The sequence below is a fragment of the Salminus brasiliensis genome, chromosome 23, assembly GCF_030463535.1.
Source record: "Salminus brasiliensis chromosome 23, fSalBra1.hap2, whole genome shotgun sequence".
Classification (NCBI taxonomy): Eukaryota; Metazoa; Chordata; class Actinopteri; order Characiformes; family Bryconidae; genus Salminus; species Salminus brasiliensis.
In genome coordinates this window covers 13,488,946-13,506,386 of record NC_132900.1, presented here as the reverse complement: position 1 = coordinate 13,506,386, position 17,441 = coordinate 13,488,946, and the positions used below count along the sequence as shown (strand labels likewise).

The 17,441-nt window shown below is 42.0% G+C and overlaps 1 protein-coding gene across 3 annotated transcripts in view; it reads right to left on the bottom strand.

The window, feature by feature from the left end:
• kirrel1b (kirre like nephrin family adhesion molecule 1b) overlaps window positions 1–17,441 on the bottom strand; it is a 75,486-nt gene that overhangs the window by 13,528 nt on the left and 44,517 nt on the right. For 2 of the 3 annotated variants that reach the window (XM_072668883.1, XM_072668886.1), the window contains exons 2-12: window positions 16,529–16,681; window positions 9,057–9,206; window positions 8,648–8,805; window positions 7,930–8,080; window positions 6,351–6,456; window positions 6,009–6,157; window positions 5,026–5,153; window positions 3,669–3,795; window positions 3,412–3,512; window positions 1,065–1,281; window positions 277–384 (exon numbers count right to left, since the gene is read on the bottom strand). In XM_072668883.1, coding sequence (XP_072524984.1) covers window positions 277–384; window positions 1,065–1,281; window positions 3,412–3,512; window positions 3,669–3,795; window positions 5,026–5,153; window positions 6,009–6,157; window positions 6,351–6,456; window positions 7,930–8,080; window positions 8,648–8,805; window positions 9,057–9,206; window positions 16,529–16,681 — 1,548 coding nt within the window. The remainder of the gene's footprint in view (window positions 1–276; window positions 385–1,064; window positions 1,282–3,411; window positions 3,513–3,668; window positions 3,796–5,025; window positions 5,154–6,008; window positions 6,158–6,350; window positions 6,457–7,929; window positions 8,081–8,647; window positions 8,806–9,056; window positions 9,207–16,528; window positions 16,682–17,441) is intronic. The other variant, XM_072668885.1, reaches the window with a different exon arrangement.

Below are 17,441 nucleotides of genomic sequence, written 5' to 3'. Positions count from 1 at the left end.
CCAAGACCTTTAAAAAGCCTTTAGGGTCAGACATAAGCACTGAATTAAATAATGATGAGTATTTGTGTATGTTTGTTTTAAACAGATACTGACTAAAACTGTTCAGAAATATGCTGATTTTTAAATCTGGAATTTATTGAGAATGTATAATTCTCTGTATAGGTGTGACAACAGAGCGTAAAGCACGCACCTCAAAGAGGACAGAAACAGGCTAACCACACCTAAAACACAAACGTTCATACATGACACACACACTCATGCTCTCACTGTACTCACTGCCTTTTCGCTGGCGGTAGATGTAGAAGGCCAGAGCGAGCAGACAAAGAATGAGCAGCATGGAGGATCCAACTGTTCCACCAGCTATTATACCCACAGGCACTATATCTGAAAAAAAGAGAGAGCGGTACGGGGGTTACTCACATTTCAATTCTGAATGACTGCTAAAACATTTGTTAAACGTTTCTATCCAGTGTTGGGCAGTGACTGAATACATGTAACAGTGTTCAGTAATCAGGATTCATAAAAAAGGCAGTCATCAGATTCCAGCATTACATTAAAATGACTCATGGTGAGTGTCTTGCCTGTGGTTTTCCCTATGAGCGATATTTGCCTGCTAAATGCTGATTTAGTTATGAGATTTACTACTAGATGCAAGCTGAGGGTGGAGAGTGAAATATATTTGACATTTAATATGTTTTTCATATATTTTTTTTGCTGGTGCATGGTGACATCAGCAAAGATCAGAAGACGGGCAAAATGTGAAGTTTGGAAGAATACCTAAAACATTTTTGAATGTTGTGATATTATTAAGTTTAATATGATTAGGATTAATAAATTAAAGAGGTGAAAAAGGTCAAATGTATTATGTTTAAAATGAAGCTGTTGAGATCTTCCTGTTGTTCTTTGCGCAACGAGCAAAACTGAATTAATATCACACTACAGAACTTACTACAGAAGAACTACATCTTTGATTCCATTTGCCAATCATTTTATTGTAATGTGTATTGTGTATGTGTGTGTGTGTGTGTGTGTGTGTGAGAGAGAGTCTGAGAGTGTGCGCTCACCAGTCTCCGCTAGCGTGATGATCATGGTTCCGGGTCCGAAAGAATTCCAGGCAGTGCAGTTATAAGTGGACTGAAAGTCAGACTCCATGACATTGTTGATGGTCAGTGTGGAGAGAACAGCGCCCCCTTGTGACACCGGCTTACTCTGCTCTACTGTATACCTCTCCAGCAGAGTCCCCCTCTCCTTCTCCCACACATTCTCCTTCCACGCCCACACCTTACAACAAAACACACACACACACACACACACAGCATATTTACATGTCAGAGTATATTTACATGTTTGAGTACATATCACAACACTATTACCATAATATACACCCGAGGCTGGTAACACCCCCCGCTCTCTCTCTTAGGTGCCAAAGACTCCAGCAGGTTTTTGTGTTCAAAGTAAGCATTAAAGTAAGAGGGTTTATGAAATATGAAGAACGCCATCGTTAAATATGCACACCTCACTCTGTCACAGCTAATGTCCCTCTTATGTTAGAGAAAGAGGAACAACAGGGGTGGAGAATGTAAATGAAGAACAAAAGGAATTCTCCCCCTCTCCTCCCCCCACTTCTCCACTCCTCCTCCACCCTCCCACATTCTTTTCATATTTTATATTTCATAAGTTCCGTGTCTGTGCATTAAGAACTATCCTGTGATGTCATGTCTCATTATCCACACAGCAATCAGACAGAGAGAGAGAGAGAGAGAGAGAGAGAGAGAGAGAGAGTGAGAGAGAGGAGGGGAGGGAGAGAGAGGAGGGGAGGGAGGGGTGAGAGTTGGATATAAACAGGGAAAGGAAAGTGAGAAAAAGAAAAGAAACAAAAAGAGACATAATAGATAGAGAGAAGAACCCAGAGACATTGCAGAGGGATCGAGAGAGAGAGGAAAGAGAGAGTGTGTTCTTATCTCTTAGAGAAGAAATCAGAGAGATAAGAAAGAGAGATAGAAAAGAGACAAACGGAGAAAGATAAATGAGGGAAAGAGAGAAATGTGAGACAGGAGAAAAAAAGAGAAATAAGAGACAGAGAAGAGACAAAGAAAGAAGAGAGAGCAGAGATGAGGAGAGACAAAGGAATAAGAGACAATCAAGAGACAAGGAGAGGAATAAGAGATAGAGACAGAGAAGAGACAAAGAAATATGAGACAAATAAGAGAAGAGAGTAGAGATGAGGAGAGACAAAGGAATAAGAAACAGAGAAGAGACAAAGAAATAAGAGACAAATAAGAGATGAGGAGAGGACTAAGAGATAGAGACAGAGAAGAGACAAAGAAAGAAGAGAGAGTAGAGATGAGGAGAGACAAAGAAATAAGAGACAGAGAGGAGACAAGGAGAGAAATAAGAGATAGAGACAAAGAAGAGACAAAGAAATAAGAGTCAGAAAAGAGATGAGGAGAGAAATAAGAGATAAAAAGAAGCGACTAGAAAGAGAAAAAAGAAAGCCAGAGAACAGACATAAAGGAATAAGAGACAGAGACAGAGACAGAGAGAAATAATAAACAGAGAAGAGATATAGAGATTTAAAGAGAAGAAAAAAATAGAGACAGGAAAGAGAGAAACAAAGACCACACAGAGAGAGAGATAAAAAGAAGAAATCAGAGGGAGAGAAAATGAGAGCTAGTAAGGTAAGATGAGAGAGAGAGAGAACACAAGACTAAAGAGAAGGAAGATGGACAGGAGACAGAAAAGACACAGAGAGGGAATGAAGAACAGGGGACAGAGGAGAGGGGGAAGGAGGCAGAGGGAGAAGGAAGGATAGAGGAGCGAGTGAGAGGGGGTAGAGGAATAGACGGTCAGAGCTGAGTAAAGTGCTGAGATTGTTAAAAGCTCTCACTCGTCTGTCATGTCCTTCTGTCTGCTCCAGATGATCCACACTGAAAGGTACAGAGCTTTCTTCTCCGCTGTCTCTTTTTGTTCCTCTCTTCTCTCTCGCTGTCTCTGTTCTGACCCTCCTCTATTTTCTGCCCCACATCAGTCTCTTCATCTGCTCTCATTCACTGTAATTCTCTCTCTTTTGTCTTTCCCAGTTCAAACACAAAAGAGTGCAGGGACCATGTTTGCTTCAAAGCCAGATAAATGGTCAGGTATGGAGTACTGCTGAGTGTGTGTGTGTGTGTGTGTGTCTGTGTGTGTTTTCATTTTCAGGAAATTAGGCCTGCCCGACAGTGTGAGTGCCAGCAAAATGTTTAAACTGAAAATGTTTAACTCCAATATAGATGGCAAATTACCCAACCCGCCTGTTAAGACTTTCCCCCTATTACATGCAGTGCTCAAAGCACTAGGAGGGTGAAGACTAGCAGTGTTGTTTTGAAACTGTATAAAGCATAAAGTGCGTGTGTGTGTGTGTGTGTGACTCACGATTTTGTCAGGAGGAGGGGTGCTTGCAATGTAGCATTTGATCTCCCCCTTCTCACCCCTCACGGCATACTGGATTGGTTCACTTGAAATGATGGGTGGACCTGCCGACAAATTAAAACACACAGAAAAGACGCCAGTATTACTTACTAATTTACATCAAGATCAGTTTCTCTGATTTCTTAGCATGCACTGCCCACACACCAGTTCCTCCTTCTCCTAATTCCATAGCCTGCTTATTATGTGGGCACCGTACTAACCGTTGACTGTGAGAGTAACCTCTGTCTCGCCGACTCCAATCCTGGGCACGATGGCTTTACACACATACTGCCCTGCATCTGCCTGACTGACTGACTTCAGATACAGCTGATTATTATTACTGAGAACCTGCCAGAGAGAAAGAGAGAGAACATTGGTAAAATATTGGAAAAGATCTATAATTTAGTCTAATTTAGTGCTGTGGTCTTTATTCAGGTTATTGTCTGTAGGAAGCTGTGCAGAACTTCTCAATCCTAGTTGTGAAGGACCTGTAGGTTTCAGTGTATTCCTGTTGAACACCGTTCAGCATATAAAAGCCTACTTGCAGGTCTACTTACACTTACATATACATGTACACTGGGCGTTCTCCACTTAAAAATAAAGCAATACTATATGTGTACACAAACAAACACATACACACACACACACGTGTGTATCCTATCTTTCTGTGTTTTATTTTCATCTTGTTACCTTTGTATTCCTTTTATTTTTTATATTAGATGTTTATCTCAGTATTTATTATTATCTTCTTACCTCTGTACATTTTTATTTAATTTAAAATGTACAACTTTTAACTTTTGATCTTTATATTTTATCTATTTGGTCTGCTCATGTCATTGTTTCATGTGAATGGACGATAATCAAAGCATTTTGCTACTAGTGTACTGTGTATGTGAAAAATATACTTATGATCAAAAAATGTTTGATATATTCTGCTGAAGTGAGCACGGTTCTACATGCTTTTTGGTAATGTTTCAAAGTACGGAATTACTGGAAGGAAATTCATTTGGCCGTACAAAAAATAACTGGCATACAACTGGTTATGTCCCCAGCAGTCTCTTAAATCTCCTAAATGCTGTAGATCACTGGACAATGATACCATCAGTCTTTTACATATTTTATTTTATCTTGATAAAACATGAATTCTGTAGTTATGGTCAAAATCAGATATTCCTTCCAGAAAGATGTGAGACAGGTTGCCAAATAGTTACCTATTGGAAAGCTAACCTACGAGTTGCGTCAGAACCTTGTACAGTTGTACATGGGCCAGATCTTCATCTTTACACATGGATGTGTATTTAGATATGACGCTGAGGAAAAGGTGTTCTTATATTTATTACATTAAGAGACACAAACTTTATTCTATTGTCTGTACGGGCACAGCCCGTAATGTAAAACCCAATAAAACGATTATTAAAAAAATAGGCCAGTGAATGAGAAGATTTGTTGGATTAGGAGTGTTAGTTAGGAACAACGTACAGACAGGGGTATACAGGTAGGATTCTCTGGTTTTGGATATAGGAATGCAGAGTTAGCTGTAGTGTAGCTGTAGTGAGTATGTACTGAGTGTATTCGTACCATACTGGAGCCTTTCTTCGTCCACGTGAGTGTTAGAGGAGGATTTCCTGCCCATTTACAGTTCAGAGTGACGTCAGAGTCGACGTCCACCGTCACCGGCCTTGGCTCCACCACCAGGATCGGACCAACTAAGGAAAAACAGGGTGGAATAAAAAGAAAAACATGAAGAACTGACAGTAGTGTGTTTCACAGATAGAGGGGGGTTAGAAAGAGGGGTTGTGAGAAAAGATGGAGACGGGAACAGTTGAGAAAATGGAAGATGGACAAATTGGACTAATCAAAAGCTAGATGGATGGATAAACAGTTGGATGTTTGTGTAGGTAAATGACAGTGAATGTATGAATGAATGAATGGATGGATGGACTGATGGGTAAAGATGAGAAGTAAGATAAATAGGATGGATGAGTAGGCAGATGGGAAGATTAAAACAGATAAATGGATGAATGAACAAATCAACACACAAATAAACAGACAGATAGACAGACAGCGAGATAGATAGACAGACAGCAAGATAGATAGACAGGTAGCTAAAATGAAATAAGGGAAGAAAGAACAGGGGACCCAAATGCAGTAATACTCATATTTTATTGTTATGTTTTGGTTAGATCCAAATTTGTCATTATATTTATGTATATACTGCCAAGCAGACTCTACTATGGGTTAGGACTTCAAGAGCCGAACTGAGATCCTACTCCTCTTCAAATAGGAGAAATTATGCACCAGCGCTAGCTTAGGGCTAACATACTGAAACCTCCATATGGGCACAAGCAGAAATTAGCATTATTATATCTGTTTCTTGACATTATGACCAACAATGAATAAAGGGATGGCTGGATGGATAAATAAATGGATGGATGAATGGAAATATAGATAAATGTGTGAATGGATGGAAGAATGGATAAAGCAGAAATGGAAGGATAGACAAATGGATGGATGGAAGGATGAACAGATAGATAGATGGAGTTACTGAAATAGATGCGTACAATGCACGTCCACCAGTATGCTGACGTTGGTGCTGCCCACAGCGTTAAACACCTGACAGGAAACGGGCTCGGTGAAGAACGAGTGATCTGCTGTTGTCACAAACACACTCTCCCTCGCTCCTTCCAGGATCACTCCACCTTTAGCCCACCTACAACACATACAGTTATCACACACTCTTCCATACACACCTGGATTCTTTCCTCCTTTACCTCTAATTTGCATTAGTCACCAGCGATACCCAAAGCATGCAAATGTAACTGCATGACTGTGTTATTAATTCTACTGTATCATTAGTTATACCGTACAGTTACATACATATATAGTTACACACATATACACACCTGTAGCCCATGACTGGAGGATTGGCTGTGGCTTGGCAGGTAAATGTTACTCTCTCTCCCTCTAGAACGGAACGAGGGGAAATTGATAGTAAAACCGTGGGGGCATCTAGAGAGAAACAGTGAGAGAGAGACAGAGAGAGAGAGGTAGAGTGTGTTAAATGAGAATTTCATTAAAAAATTCCATTATACATAATTTCCACAAAATTCCTTACAAAGCCAGAATGTGCAACTCAAATTAATCTGGAGCTGCATAAAACAGTGAGCAGTGCTCATTAGTGTTCACATTAGTGAGGGTGGTGTAGATGATGATGCAGTCTCCCATGAGAAAACTAGTCCCAGTCTGCCTCTGGACACACACACATACATGAACTGAAAAGTTTAAGTTTTTCAGTATTTCACAACTGGATCTGAAAGGGTCCATATCCCACATCTTTCTATTATTATATACAGTTCTGTAGTGCCTGATGTTGAGCAGATCCCCTTTGTGCCACCACAGCAGATTTGACCATTCAGAAAAGATGTTTGTAGCAGATCCTTTAAGTACTGTTGTGAGGTGGGACCACCAGCCTTAGGTGCCCACGACCCTTTTAACAGTTCACCAGTTGACCTTTAAGCACTTCTGGTATGCACTGACCACTGCATACCAGGAACGCCCCCTTAAGACCTGCCTGACGTTTTGAAGATGTTCTAAACTAGTCATCTATCCATCAGAATTTGGCCCTTTGTTAAAAATGTTGCTGTGCTCCAACAAAATCACGACGATAAAAGTCAATTTTATCCTCAATTCTTGAGCAGAACTACAGGAAATACACTACATTTCCCATAATGCCCCTGCGTTTAAAAAAAAGCTTGAACAGCTAATGTTTTTAGTTGCTTTTAGAGCCAGTATATTTTGGTTTCATGGAGTAATGGGCACTCCTACCTAGTTGGTACACTTTGTAGATGTAAAGTCAGAGACAGAAGCTCATCTGCACTGTTTGTGTTGGTCATCCTCTTGTTTTTAATCAGTGGTCGCAGGACGCTGTTGGCTGGATATTTCTGGTTGGTGGACTGTTCTCAGCCCAGCAGTGACGCCGATGTGTTTAAACACTCCAGCAGCACTGCTGTGTCTGATCTACTCATACCAGCGCAACACTCACTACTAACAACACCACCATGTCTGTGACACTGCAGTGCTGAGAATGACCCACAGCCCAAATAATAATACCTGCTCTGTGGTGGTCGTGTGGGGTCCTGACCTTTGAAGAACGGGAGGAAAAGAGGCTAACAAAGTACGCAGAGAAACAGATGGACGTATAGAACTGTAAAGTGCTCCTATATGGTAAGTGGAGCTGATATAATGGGCTGAGTTAATTCCAAACCAGGGGTGGTCATCATATTCTGATATGACTCTGTAATACTCCTCAAATACATGTTGCAATTTATCTGCAACATGAATGGACAGGGCTAAACTGCTGCATACTAAATAAACAGACATGTCATGTGTGGTTTATTTGCAACATCATGAAAGTAGTGAATTAAAAACTTCCACATAATGGCTGTAAGGAGTGAGGAGAGAATGGGGTGTTTTGAAACTCACGATGCACGTTGAGTGTGATAGTGGCTCGTTTGCCCAGCGGCACGGCCAAGTTAGAGGCCACACAGGTAAAGTTGCGTCCAGTGTCTGTGTCTACTGGCTGAATGGGCAGAAAACTTCGTGTGGTCACACGCTTCCTATCAGCCAAGACCTCCTGAGAAAGAGAGAGAGAGGGAGCAGTCGGTCATGTATATGGAATGTTATGTAAATGTTAAGCAGCAGGGTTCAAGTAATCTACCACATTTTTGTGAATGTCTTTATAGTGCAGGTGTGTGTGCTAGGCTGAGTATGTATTTGAATGAGTAAACACCTACACCTATCAGCAATACCATTAGCACCTGCCTAATATAAAGTAGATCCCCCTTGTGCCAACACAACAGAACTGACCATTTGAGGCATCCTGTGGTATCTGGTGCCAAGATGTTAGCAGCAGATCCTGTAAGTTGCTAGGTGGGGCCTCCATGGATCATATCAATGAGCCTTAGGTGCACATAGGTGCTGGTTTACTGGTTGTCCTTTCTTGGGGCACTTTTGGTAGGTACTGACCACTGTCTTATAGAAAAACCCCACAAGGCTGATGTTTTGACCAAGTCATCTAGCCATCACAGTTTGGCCCCTGTCAAAGTGCCTCATTCTTTTGCTGTCCATTTTGTCACTTCTATGTGCTTTGTGCAATGGTTATGGCTGATCGGTGTATGTGTGTGTGCGTATGTTCACTCACAGTGCTAGTATGGGCTCCATCCACTATAACTCCGTCTTTGTACCACTCTATAGTAGAGAGAGGTTTGGCTCCTCGGGACATACACGTCAGGTTATAAGAAACTCCAGCCATTAGTAGAATCTCTGGAGCTCCTTCTATCACCGGATCATCAGGAGGGACTATAGAGACAGAGTGAGAGTTTTTCAGAAAACCGAGATACTGGCTACAGACCACAGGACATATGTGCATATATGCTATGCATGCTCCACCCATCAATGCATTCATTCTCTTGTAGTGACTGCAATACTGAAAGCTGGCACCAACGGATGGATCATGGATTGATACAATCTCACTGACAACAAGCAGAGAATTGACTGTTCACTAGACCAGGGCACACCCATGCACATGTGTGTACAGAGAAAGTTCTTACTGAGTACGGTGAGTTTGGCTCTTCTGGAGCGAAGAGCAGCTTCAGTGGCCTGGCACTCGTAGAGGGAGTCATCCGACAGCTCGGCTGAGGAAATCTCCAGATTATACTGACCAACGTCCACTATCCGCAATACACGGTAACGAGGCCAGGCTGAAACACACACAAATACAGATGTTAAACTGACTGCTAGGAACTAGGATACAGGATCAGAATCTGGCAATATCTCTATTAGTAGATTTTTGCTACGAATATGTGATGATCTATCGGGCAGTTCATTTTTTTTTTACATTTTGATGGCCTGTGCTGTTTGGCTGTTTATAATGTAAAGAATGTGAGTAATGTAAGTGAACTTGTGTAGTAAGTGTGGGCCAAAACGGAGCATTTGCAATCTAGGTTAGCTACTGCGTAATGTCCACTAACATCTGAAAGCTATGCTTAAACACACAGGGCCTGTTTACACTGGCTTTTCATGCAGACATCTAAATGTGATCCAGTCACCAAATACTAGGGTTGCAAAATGAATGGGTACTTATGGGAATTAACTGGAATTAATGGGAATATTCGAAGCTAAAGGGATTAAGAAACTTGCATATAGTCAGTAAAATATATACTGAAGCATAATCTTGGTTAAAACAATTAGATATAATACCAAAGCAGTATCATATTTAATTATTATTATACCAGGCACATGGCACATTACACACTGAAGGGCTATTAAGACCACACCCCCTGCATTCACTGTTCATTCCTCCATCACATGTACAGCATATGTCCAAATGATTTCTAGAAACCTACCTACTTATTTGTAATGTTATGCCTTAATGTCTGCGGTACATTGATGCTGGTGTAATTTAGATCCTACTAATTCCAATAAATTCCCAAAGTTCCCAAAATGTTTATGGAGAGTTCACATTTTGGAATATTTCCAAAGTTCCCGAGCTAAAGTTCCCATGGAAAGCTACCAGTAATTTACTTGAAATTTATTGAAAAATGTCCACCCCTTTGCAACTCTATCAAATACACATCTTAATGCAAGGTGTCAACAGGAACATAAACACAAGTGGAAATGTGTAAGTGAATCATAACAATACACCATCACACAAAAACAATTAATGTGAGCCTGGTGGTAAAAATGTCATGGCAAGAAGACAAAATGTATTCAATACGTTTTTCTGGGAAGTCTTCAGGTCAATTTACTACGAAGTAAATTAAGGAGAAACAAATCTTCTGTTCTGACATGACATAAACTTTAAGATGCTGCTTGTATAGACCACTGAATCGGCCTATGTATCTGGATGCTTTTTCTTTCACTTTTTTGTCTTGCTGTCACTTTTGACTGTGGTTGGAAGTTACTGTTACTTTTGATACAATGTTGATATTGTATTCCGAACCTTTTTGTTTATGTTTTGTCCAAACAGGCGGGGTATTGGACGTTAATATGCATGAGTTCATTTTCATGTAGATTTTGATTGGCTATTACAAGTCAGATATTAAAATGCTAATCACTATGTTTACATTACAAGTCTCATTAATCAATCCTGACAAATCAGATCGTCTATCTGATGTTTCACATTCATACACATTATATTTGGGTATATAATCGTCACCCTACCTCATCCCCAACTCCCCAACTCATCCCAAAAGTATGGGATGGAGCACCATCAATATTCCAGAGAACATAGTTCCACTGCTCCACAGCTTAATGCTGGGAGGCTTTATATCCCTCTGACCCACGCCTGGCATTAGGCATGGTGCCAGCTATACAAGCTGTGTGTGGGTGCATTTGCACATCTATGTCAGCAATGGGTGAAACTTAAAGTAGCTGAATGCATTCATTAGAAGGGGTGTCCACAAACGCCCCTTAGGCCGTAAGCCTTTAAGTTTCTGATGAAGTGGTCAATGAGTGACCTAATGTACTGTAAAATGGCTGCACATACACACACACACACACACACACACACACAAACTATCAGACTACATTACCTTGCATCCATATTGTGTAACACATGGTAACACACACATCTCCACACACTGGCCCACATGCACAATCTATAACATGCAGAATTGTTCCCATTCTGCTTCTCACACAATCCAGATTGTACTGGCCAACATCCAGGCTCCGTAACACACAATAGCATCACACCACACACAAACGCACACCCGCCTTAATAATGTTGGCCCACACCCATGTTCTATAACACAGCAGTCACGGTAGTAAACACTCACACATATGCACACACACACACACACAGCAGCTATAACGCATACACACACATACACACACATATCACTACATTGCACTACCCACTCTTCTCAATGAAAGAGAGTGAAAGAGAGAGAGAGAGAGAGAGAGAGAGAGAGAGAGAGAAAGAGAGAAAGAGAGAGGGACACCGAGCGAGATAGGGAAAGGGAAAAAGATAGTCTGAGAGAGAGATTGAAAGAGAGAGAGATTGAATAAGAGAGAGAGAGAGAGAGAGAGAGAGACGAACAATAAAGGGAGAAAGTGAAAGAGGGTGAGAAATATGAGATTGAAAGAGAGAGCGACAGAGAGAGAGAGCGACAGAGAGAGAGAGAGAGAAAGGCAGAGAGAGAGAAAGGCAGAGAGAGACAGTGACATTTATGTCTGCTGCAGATTGTAATAGTACGTTCAATCCACCAGGGGGCAACACTCCAACACTCTTAACACATTGGAATTCTATACGCGTCCTCCCTTCTCTCTTTCTCTCTCTCTCTCTCTCTCTCTCTCTCTCTCTCACACACACACACACACACACACACACACACACACATTATGACATCATTGATCTGAAAGGAGGGGGCACCAAAGTATTGGCAACGATTACATCATCCTTTAGCTCAACCAATCCGTGCAGATAGCTAACCTGTAAGTGTATGTATGTGTGTCTATATATATGTGTGTGTGTGTGTGTGTGTGTTTGGGGGGGGGGGGGGGGGGCTGTAAGTGTGTGTAACATCCATTTTCATTATGATTTGTGGGGTGAAGGAGGACTAACAGAAGACAGAGAAGGAGTCAGAGCTAAAGGACAAAGAGGAGGATGAGAGGATGAGTGTGGCGAGAGGTGCAGAGAAAGTGAGAGAGGGAGAGAGAGAGACAGAGAGAGAGAGAGAGAGAGAGAGAGAGAGAGAGAGAGAGAGGTGGCGGGAAATGAAAGAGAAGTGTGTTTGCTGAGCATGGTGTACTGGAGTTCCATACAATAGCTCAGTGCATTTGTCTGTGTGTGTCTGTGTGTGTGTTTGTGTATGTGTGTGCACGCAGATTATGTTTGCATGTTTGCCTGAATGCACACATCGTAGGTGTGTGAATGTGTGTGTGCTTGTGTGTGTCGAATTACGTAGGTGTGTTTACGTAAAGGAACCATTTGCGTGCACTGAGCATGTATGTGTGCATGGGTGTGTGACTTTACGGGTTTCCTGAGTGTACTGAACTACGTTGGTGTGTGTCCATGAAGGCAGTGTGTGAGTGAAAGCACTAAAGCAGTCCTTCATGGTCTCCAGACCACCAGGGGACCCTGTGGGTAGGCTTTTTTTAAGGTAGCAACTTAGCAACTATCAGAGCCAGTTTTATGAGGAGCCTGGCCTCTTCCTATTCCTCCCATTCTACCGAAAAAAGAATACAAATGCTACAAGGGGCGTGTTAATTTCGTATGTTAATGACCAGTACTCTCATTGGCTGCCTCAGAAGAGAGGAGCAGGATATGGGTGTCAACAATGGCTGCCGTTCAGCTTGCTGGTACTAAAACACCAAATACAGTCACTAAAAAAGGAGCACAAGCCAGGCCAAGCACATTATTACACAGCGATGCTAACACTGAACCCACTGGAACTCTCTTAGAAAGTAGCGAGTATTTATCCCTGCTAAGATGCATTACCTTTAAATGGGAACCTAGTTGTGTTAGCATTAAGCTAACAGTGGTGCATTTTGCAAGTTTGGAAATCAAGAGCATAAATTGGTGGCTAAGCTCAGTGCAAAGCAAAAAACATCCAAGCAACAGGCAACATTAGCAACATTAAGCAAGCAACATTAGCTTGGAAAGCTAATATTAATGGCAACAAGTCAGGCAGAAGCAGCCCCGTTATTAGCATGGCAAGAAGCCAACCGCAGCCGATCAGACATTCTTTACATTTTACCAAGATCTCAGTCTTATTAAGCTTGTTAGGGCTACTGTCATTATTAGGAAAAGCAAAGTGATGCAAATTTCAAAGCTTCAATGCTTCAGAGACCTTGGGTTTCTCAGAGCAGATGAGGAGCCCAGCACTCTGACAGTTAAAAACCTGTGGAAGGCGATAGGAAGTAGGGGTGTGCGATATGTATCGTGGTTGGTGTGGCGCAACAGATAACACCCCTACCTGCCACTGAGTTACAACACCATGTGGGAGACTGGGGTTTGATTCCCAGTCTGGGTGACTATGCTGCGCTACACCAATAAGAGTCCTTGGGCCAGACTCCTAACACTACATTGGCCCATCTCTGTGATTCGAGTAACCTTGTAAGTCGCTCTGGATAAAAGTGTCTGCTAAATGCCATAAATGTAAATATATCATCTACAATAATATCTTAATTGTTGTGTAAATGATGTGCAAGCAGACATTATCGAGTAGTTCACTCACTTTGTGGAAACTACTCAAAAACACGCCTTAAGAGTATATTCACAAGCTAGTGTTCTGCCCAGGAATGACTGAAGTTAAAAATGAGGGAACAAACTCCTCTAGGAGACACAAGCACCAACACCCTGCCAGTCTGCTGCGTTAGATTTAGCTGCGAGACCTGGCTCGTCCTCACTAGCTTGGAGGTGGTTTTGCTTTGAAAACAGAGCTTTTTCAAAACACTGCCTTCTGCAAACCATGTCAAAAAAATTTGGTTGCAATTGAAGACAACTCATCAACGAACTTATTTCACCATCTGCAAACTAACCTCCGTGCTGAATATGAAGATTATTAAAAAACTTGTGAGTCAGCTGCTCACTACAAGCCAAAACCATCCAAGGACCTGTTGGACCGTAATCTGTGGCCGTCAAATTCTGTGACCTCATTGGGTAGTGTCTGAGATTTCTCCTTTTGTGCAGTCACATATTCTGACAGAGACAGACATTATCAGATTATGTGTGACCGCACTGTTCCTTCTAAAAGTGTAGAGGGGAGACAAAAGGTGCTGCCGCCAGAAAATGTGACCCCTGTATACTTCTATAAGAAACAGTGCAGTCACGTAATTTACAGTTTAAGTGAAATAGAACTTGAATTTGTTAAGATGTTTAAACATACATAAAGTAAAATGATAATTTAAATCTTTGAAAATGACAACAAATAACATGAAATATAAATATGTAATATAAATATAGTACATTCATATGAAATTACAGTTTGAAGTTTATAATGTCAGTAACACTTGCACTGTTGTTTTTGTATTATTTTTACTTGAATGCTTCACTTTTAAGTAAATAAATAAGTAGAACAAGCTGGCGCAATGCAAAACTTTTACAAACACATTTTAATGATGAAAAGTCGTCTAATTATTGTTATCGGATTATTGTAAATGGAAGAGTGCGAAGCATTTTCAAGTAGATGTTTTCTCAGTTCATAATGTAAATAAGAAATGGCAGTTAACGTGAATGCTGGCAATCAAGCTGAGGTCTGGAAGACCAAGAAGACTTTCCAAGATCTGCTCGAAAACAAACTCGTAGGATTATTAGAACGGCAAATTAAAACCTCTGTTTGGCTGTGAAGGACCTTTAGGAAAAACTAGCAGACTGTGGAATGCTGTGCCGCAGCATCTGCACAAATATAAATATGGAAGAGTCACCAGAAGAAAATCTTTCTGCTTCAAATCCCTGGCCATCAGCAGCCAGAGCCTGAGAGAGCACAATTAGCCTGTCTCTCTCTGGGTGGGTAAATGGCTCGCTCACTCTCCCCAAATTTCTTCAATGTAATGCAGTCAGGCATGGCCGTCTGCTAGTCGATGCATCACAGCTGGGTAGCTGGCGCTTTCCTCTGAGCGTGTTGGTTGGTTGCCTGATAATGTTGCATCAGTGGCACTACTAAGAGTACTAAGGAGTGGGTTGGGTAATTAGCTAAAATTAGGGGGGGGAAACTGGGTTAAAAAAAGTTTTCTCACAAGATTCAGCATCAGAATTATCCAAAGGAAGAGCTAAACAAGTCTGCTGTATTTTGCAAAGAAGTCTTATAGACTGATGAAGGTAAAATAGAACTTTTTGTTTAAAGAAAAAGGCTGTAGAATTGAATAAAAAGAACACCTCTCCAACTGTTAAACAAGGAGGCAGATCAATCATGCATGGGATTGTGTTGCAGCCAGTGGCACAGGGAACATTTTTCTGGTAGATTTAAGAATCGATTTCATTTGATTCCAGCAAATTCTGGAAGGTAACACCAAACAGTCTGTAAAAACAGAATGAATAAATGCTGAATAAGAATAACGGGTGGCTTCTACAGCAGGACAATGCTCCTCCACATTCTTCAGAACCCATAATGGACTACCTCAAGTGGTGCATACTGAAGGATTTCTCACAGCAGTCACAGTCCCCTGACCCATCACTAAAAACCTGTGGAAAAACCTGTGGAGAGCAGCGCAGCATGACAACCCAAGAACCTCACAGAACTAGACGGTTTTTGCAAGGAAGAATGGGTAAAGATCCCCTAAAGAAGACTTAGCCTAGCTTAGCTGCAACAAAAAAGCATCTACAAGCTGTAATTCTTGCCATAGGGGGTGTTAAGTACTGACCATGCAGGGTGTCTAAAGTTTTACCTTTGGGCGCGTCTTCTTTTCTGTTACTTTTGGAAATCAGGTCATTTTTACTGGCCTAGCTATTCCTAGTAGCAGGAATTTTGACTAGGGGTGCCCAAACTTGCATGACACTGCTACACTTATTTAGCACCTTATTAATACCTCTATTACCTCCCCTATCCTTTACACTCAGCACTCTGCGCACAGGGTGCTCTCAACCAAAAGATGAACGCCCACCTGAAAGACCGCTTCGAGCACTAAGGGGGTTCACCCAGGTCAGTGTACCCATCCATATCTAGGCATACAGAGTTACCAGTTCACCTGAACTCCTTGTTTTTGAACTGTGGGAGGAAACAAGACAAGACAACCGCAATGACCATTTGTGTTGGACACTGAACTGTTTGGCCTGAACCCACCCGTGCAATAAACACACCAGTGATCCAACACACAGCCATCGTTGCGGCGCACAGGAAGCAGAGAAGGCCTTGCTCAAGGGCCCAACGGTGGCAGCTTGGTGAACCCAAGTATCAAACCCACAACCCTGTCATCAATAACTTGGAGCTGAGCCACCTTTTCCCTTCTTTTCCAGACCCACACAGACACAGAGACAACATGGAAACTCCACCAAGATGTAACCAAGAACATAAACCAGAGATTCCAGCAAATGTGAAAAGCCAATGTGCTGCCCTGTGTGTGTGTGTGTTTGCGTACTCACCCCTCAGATCTTCTCCAATGCCCAGCGCAAGTCCGTCTTTGGTCCACTGGACGATGCCGGTGTAGTTAAACACCACACAGCTCAATACCACTCGCTCGCCCAAAACAACCGACTGATCAGCCGGCTCCTGAGAGAACCGCGGCCCACACACCACTGAGAGAGAGAGAGAGAGAGAGAGAGAGTACTTAAAATGTTGGATAAACATGATTAAGCATTACATTAAATACGAACTGCACCTAAAGGGGAGCACCCCACCCCCTCCAACTGCTGCTATACTATATAATGTACCCTGCCGGGACAAAAGTATTAGGACACCTGCTCCTTCAATGTTTCTTTGGAAATCAAGGGGATTAAAAGATTAAAAGAGTTTATTCCGAGAAAGTTTCACTGCTCCATGGCTCAATGCTGGGGGGCATTACACTTCTCCGCAGGGACTAGACACACTGTACGTGTAATGTGTGCATTTGCACGTCTGTGTTAGCAACAGGTGCACCTTAAACCCCTAAAACCCCCCAAAAGGTTTCTGCTGGGTGGGAACCCACATGGGTAGAACGTGGGCTATGTGGGTTCTAGGAGAGTTCTAGGTGGGCTGTGAGTGGGTTTGTACATATGTTTTAACTGGGACCCTGTTGGACTTCCCAAATGTGGCACGTTGTTACAGCTCACCTTAATCTCCCACCTAGGCCCCAATATGTAGTGTACAAGCCAGATGGGCCCATGTTTAACCCCTCCAGGTCCTTTCACTGACCCTGGTAGGCAGTCAAATGTAGGCCAACATGGAACCCGAGGGCAAAACTTTCTGGTTCCCTTTTGAGCTACCCTTACAGGCCCCACAGCTGGGAAGGGTTTATCCTGGCAACAACGATATCTGTGGGGTTTTTTTTTTACATACCACCGACACACTCACACACAC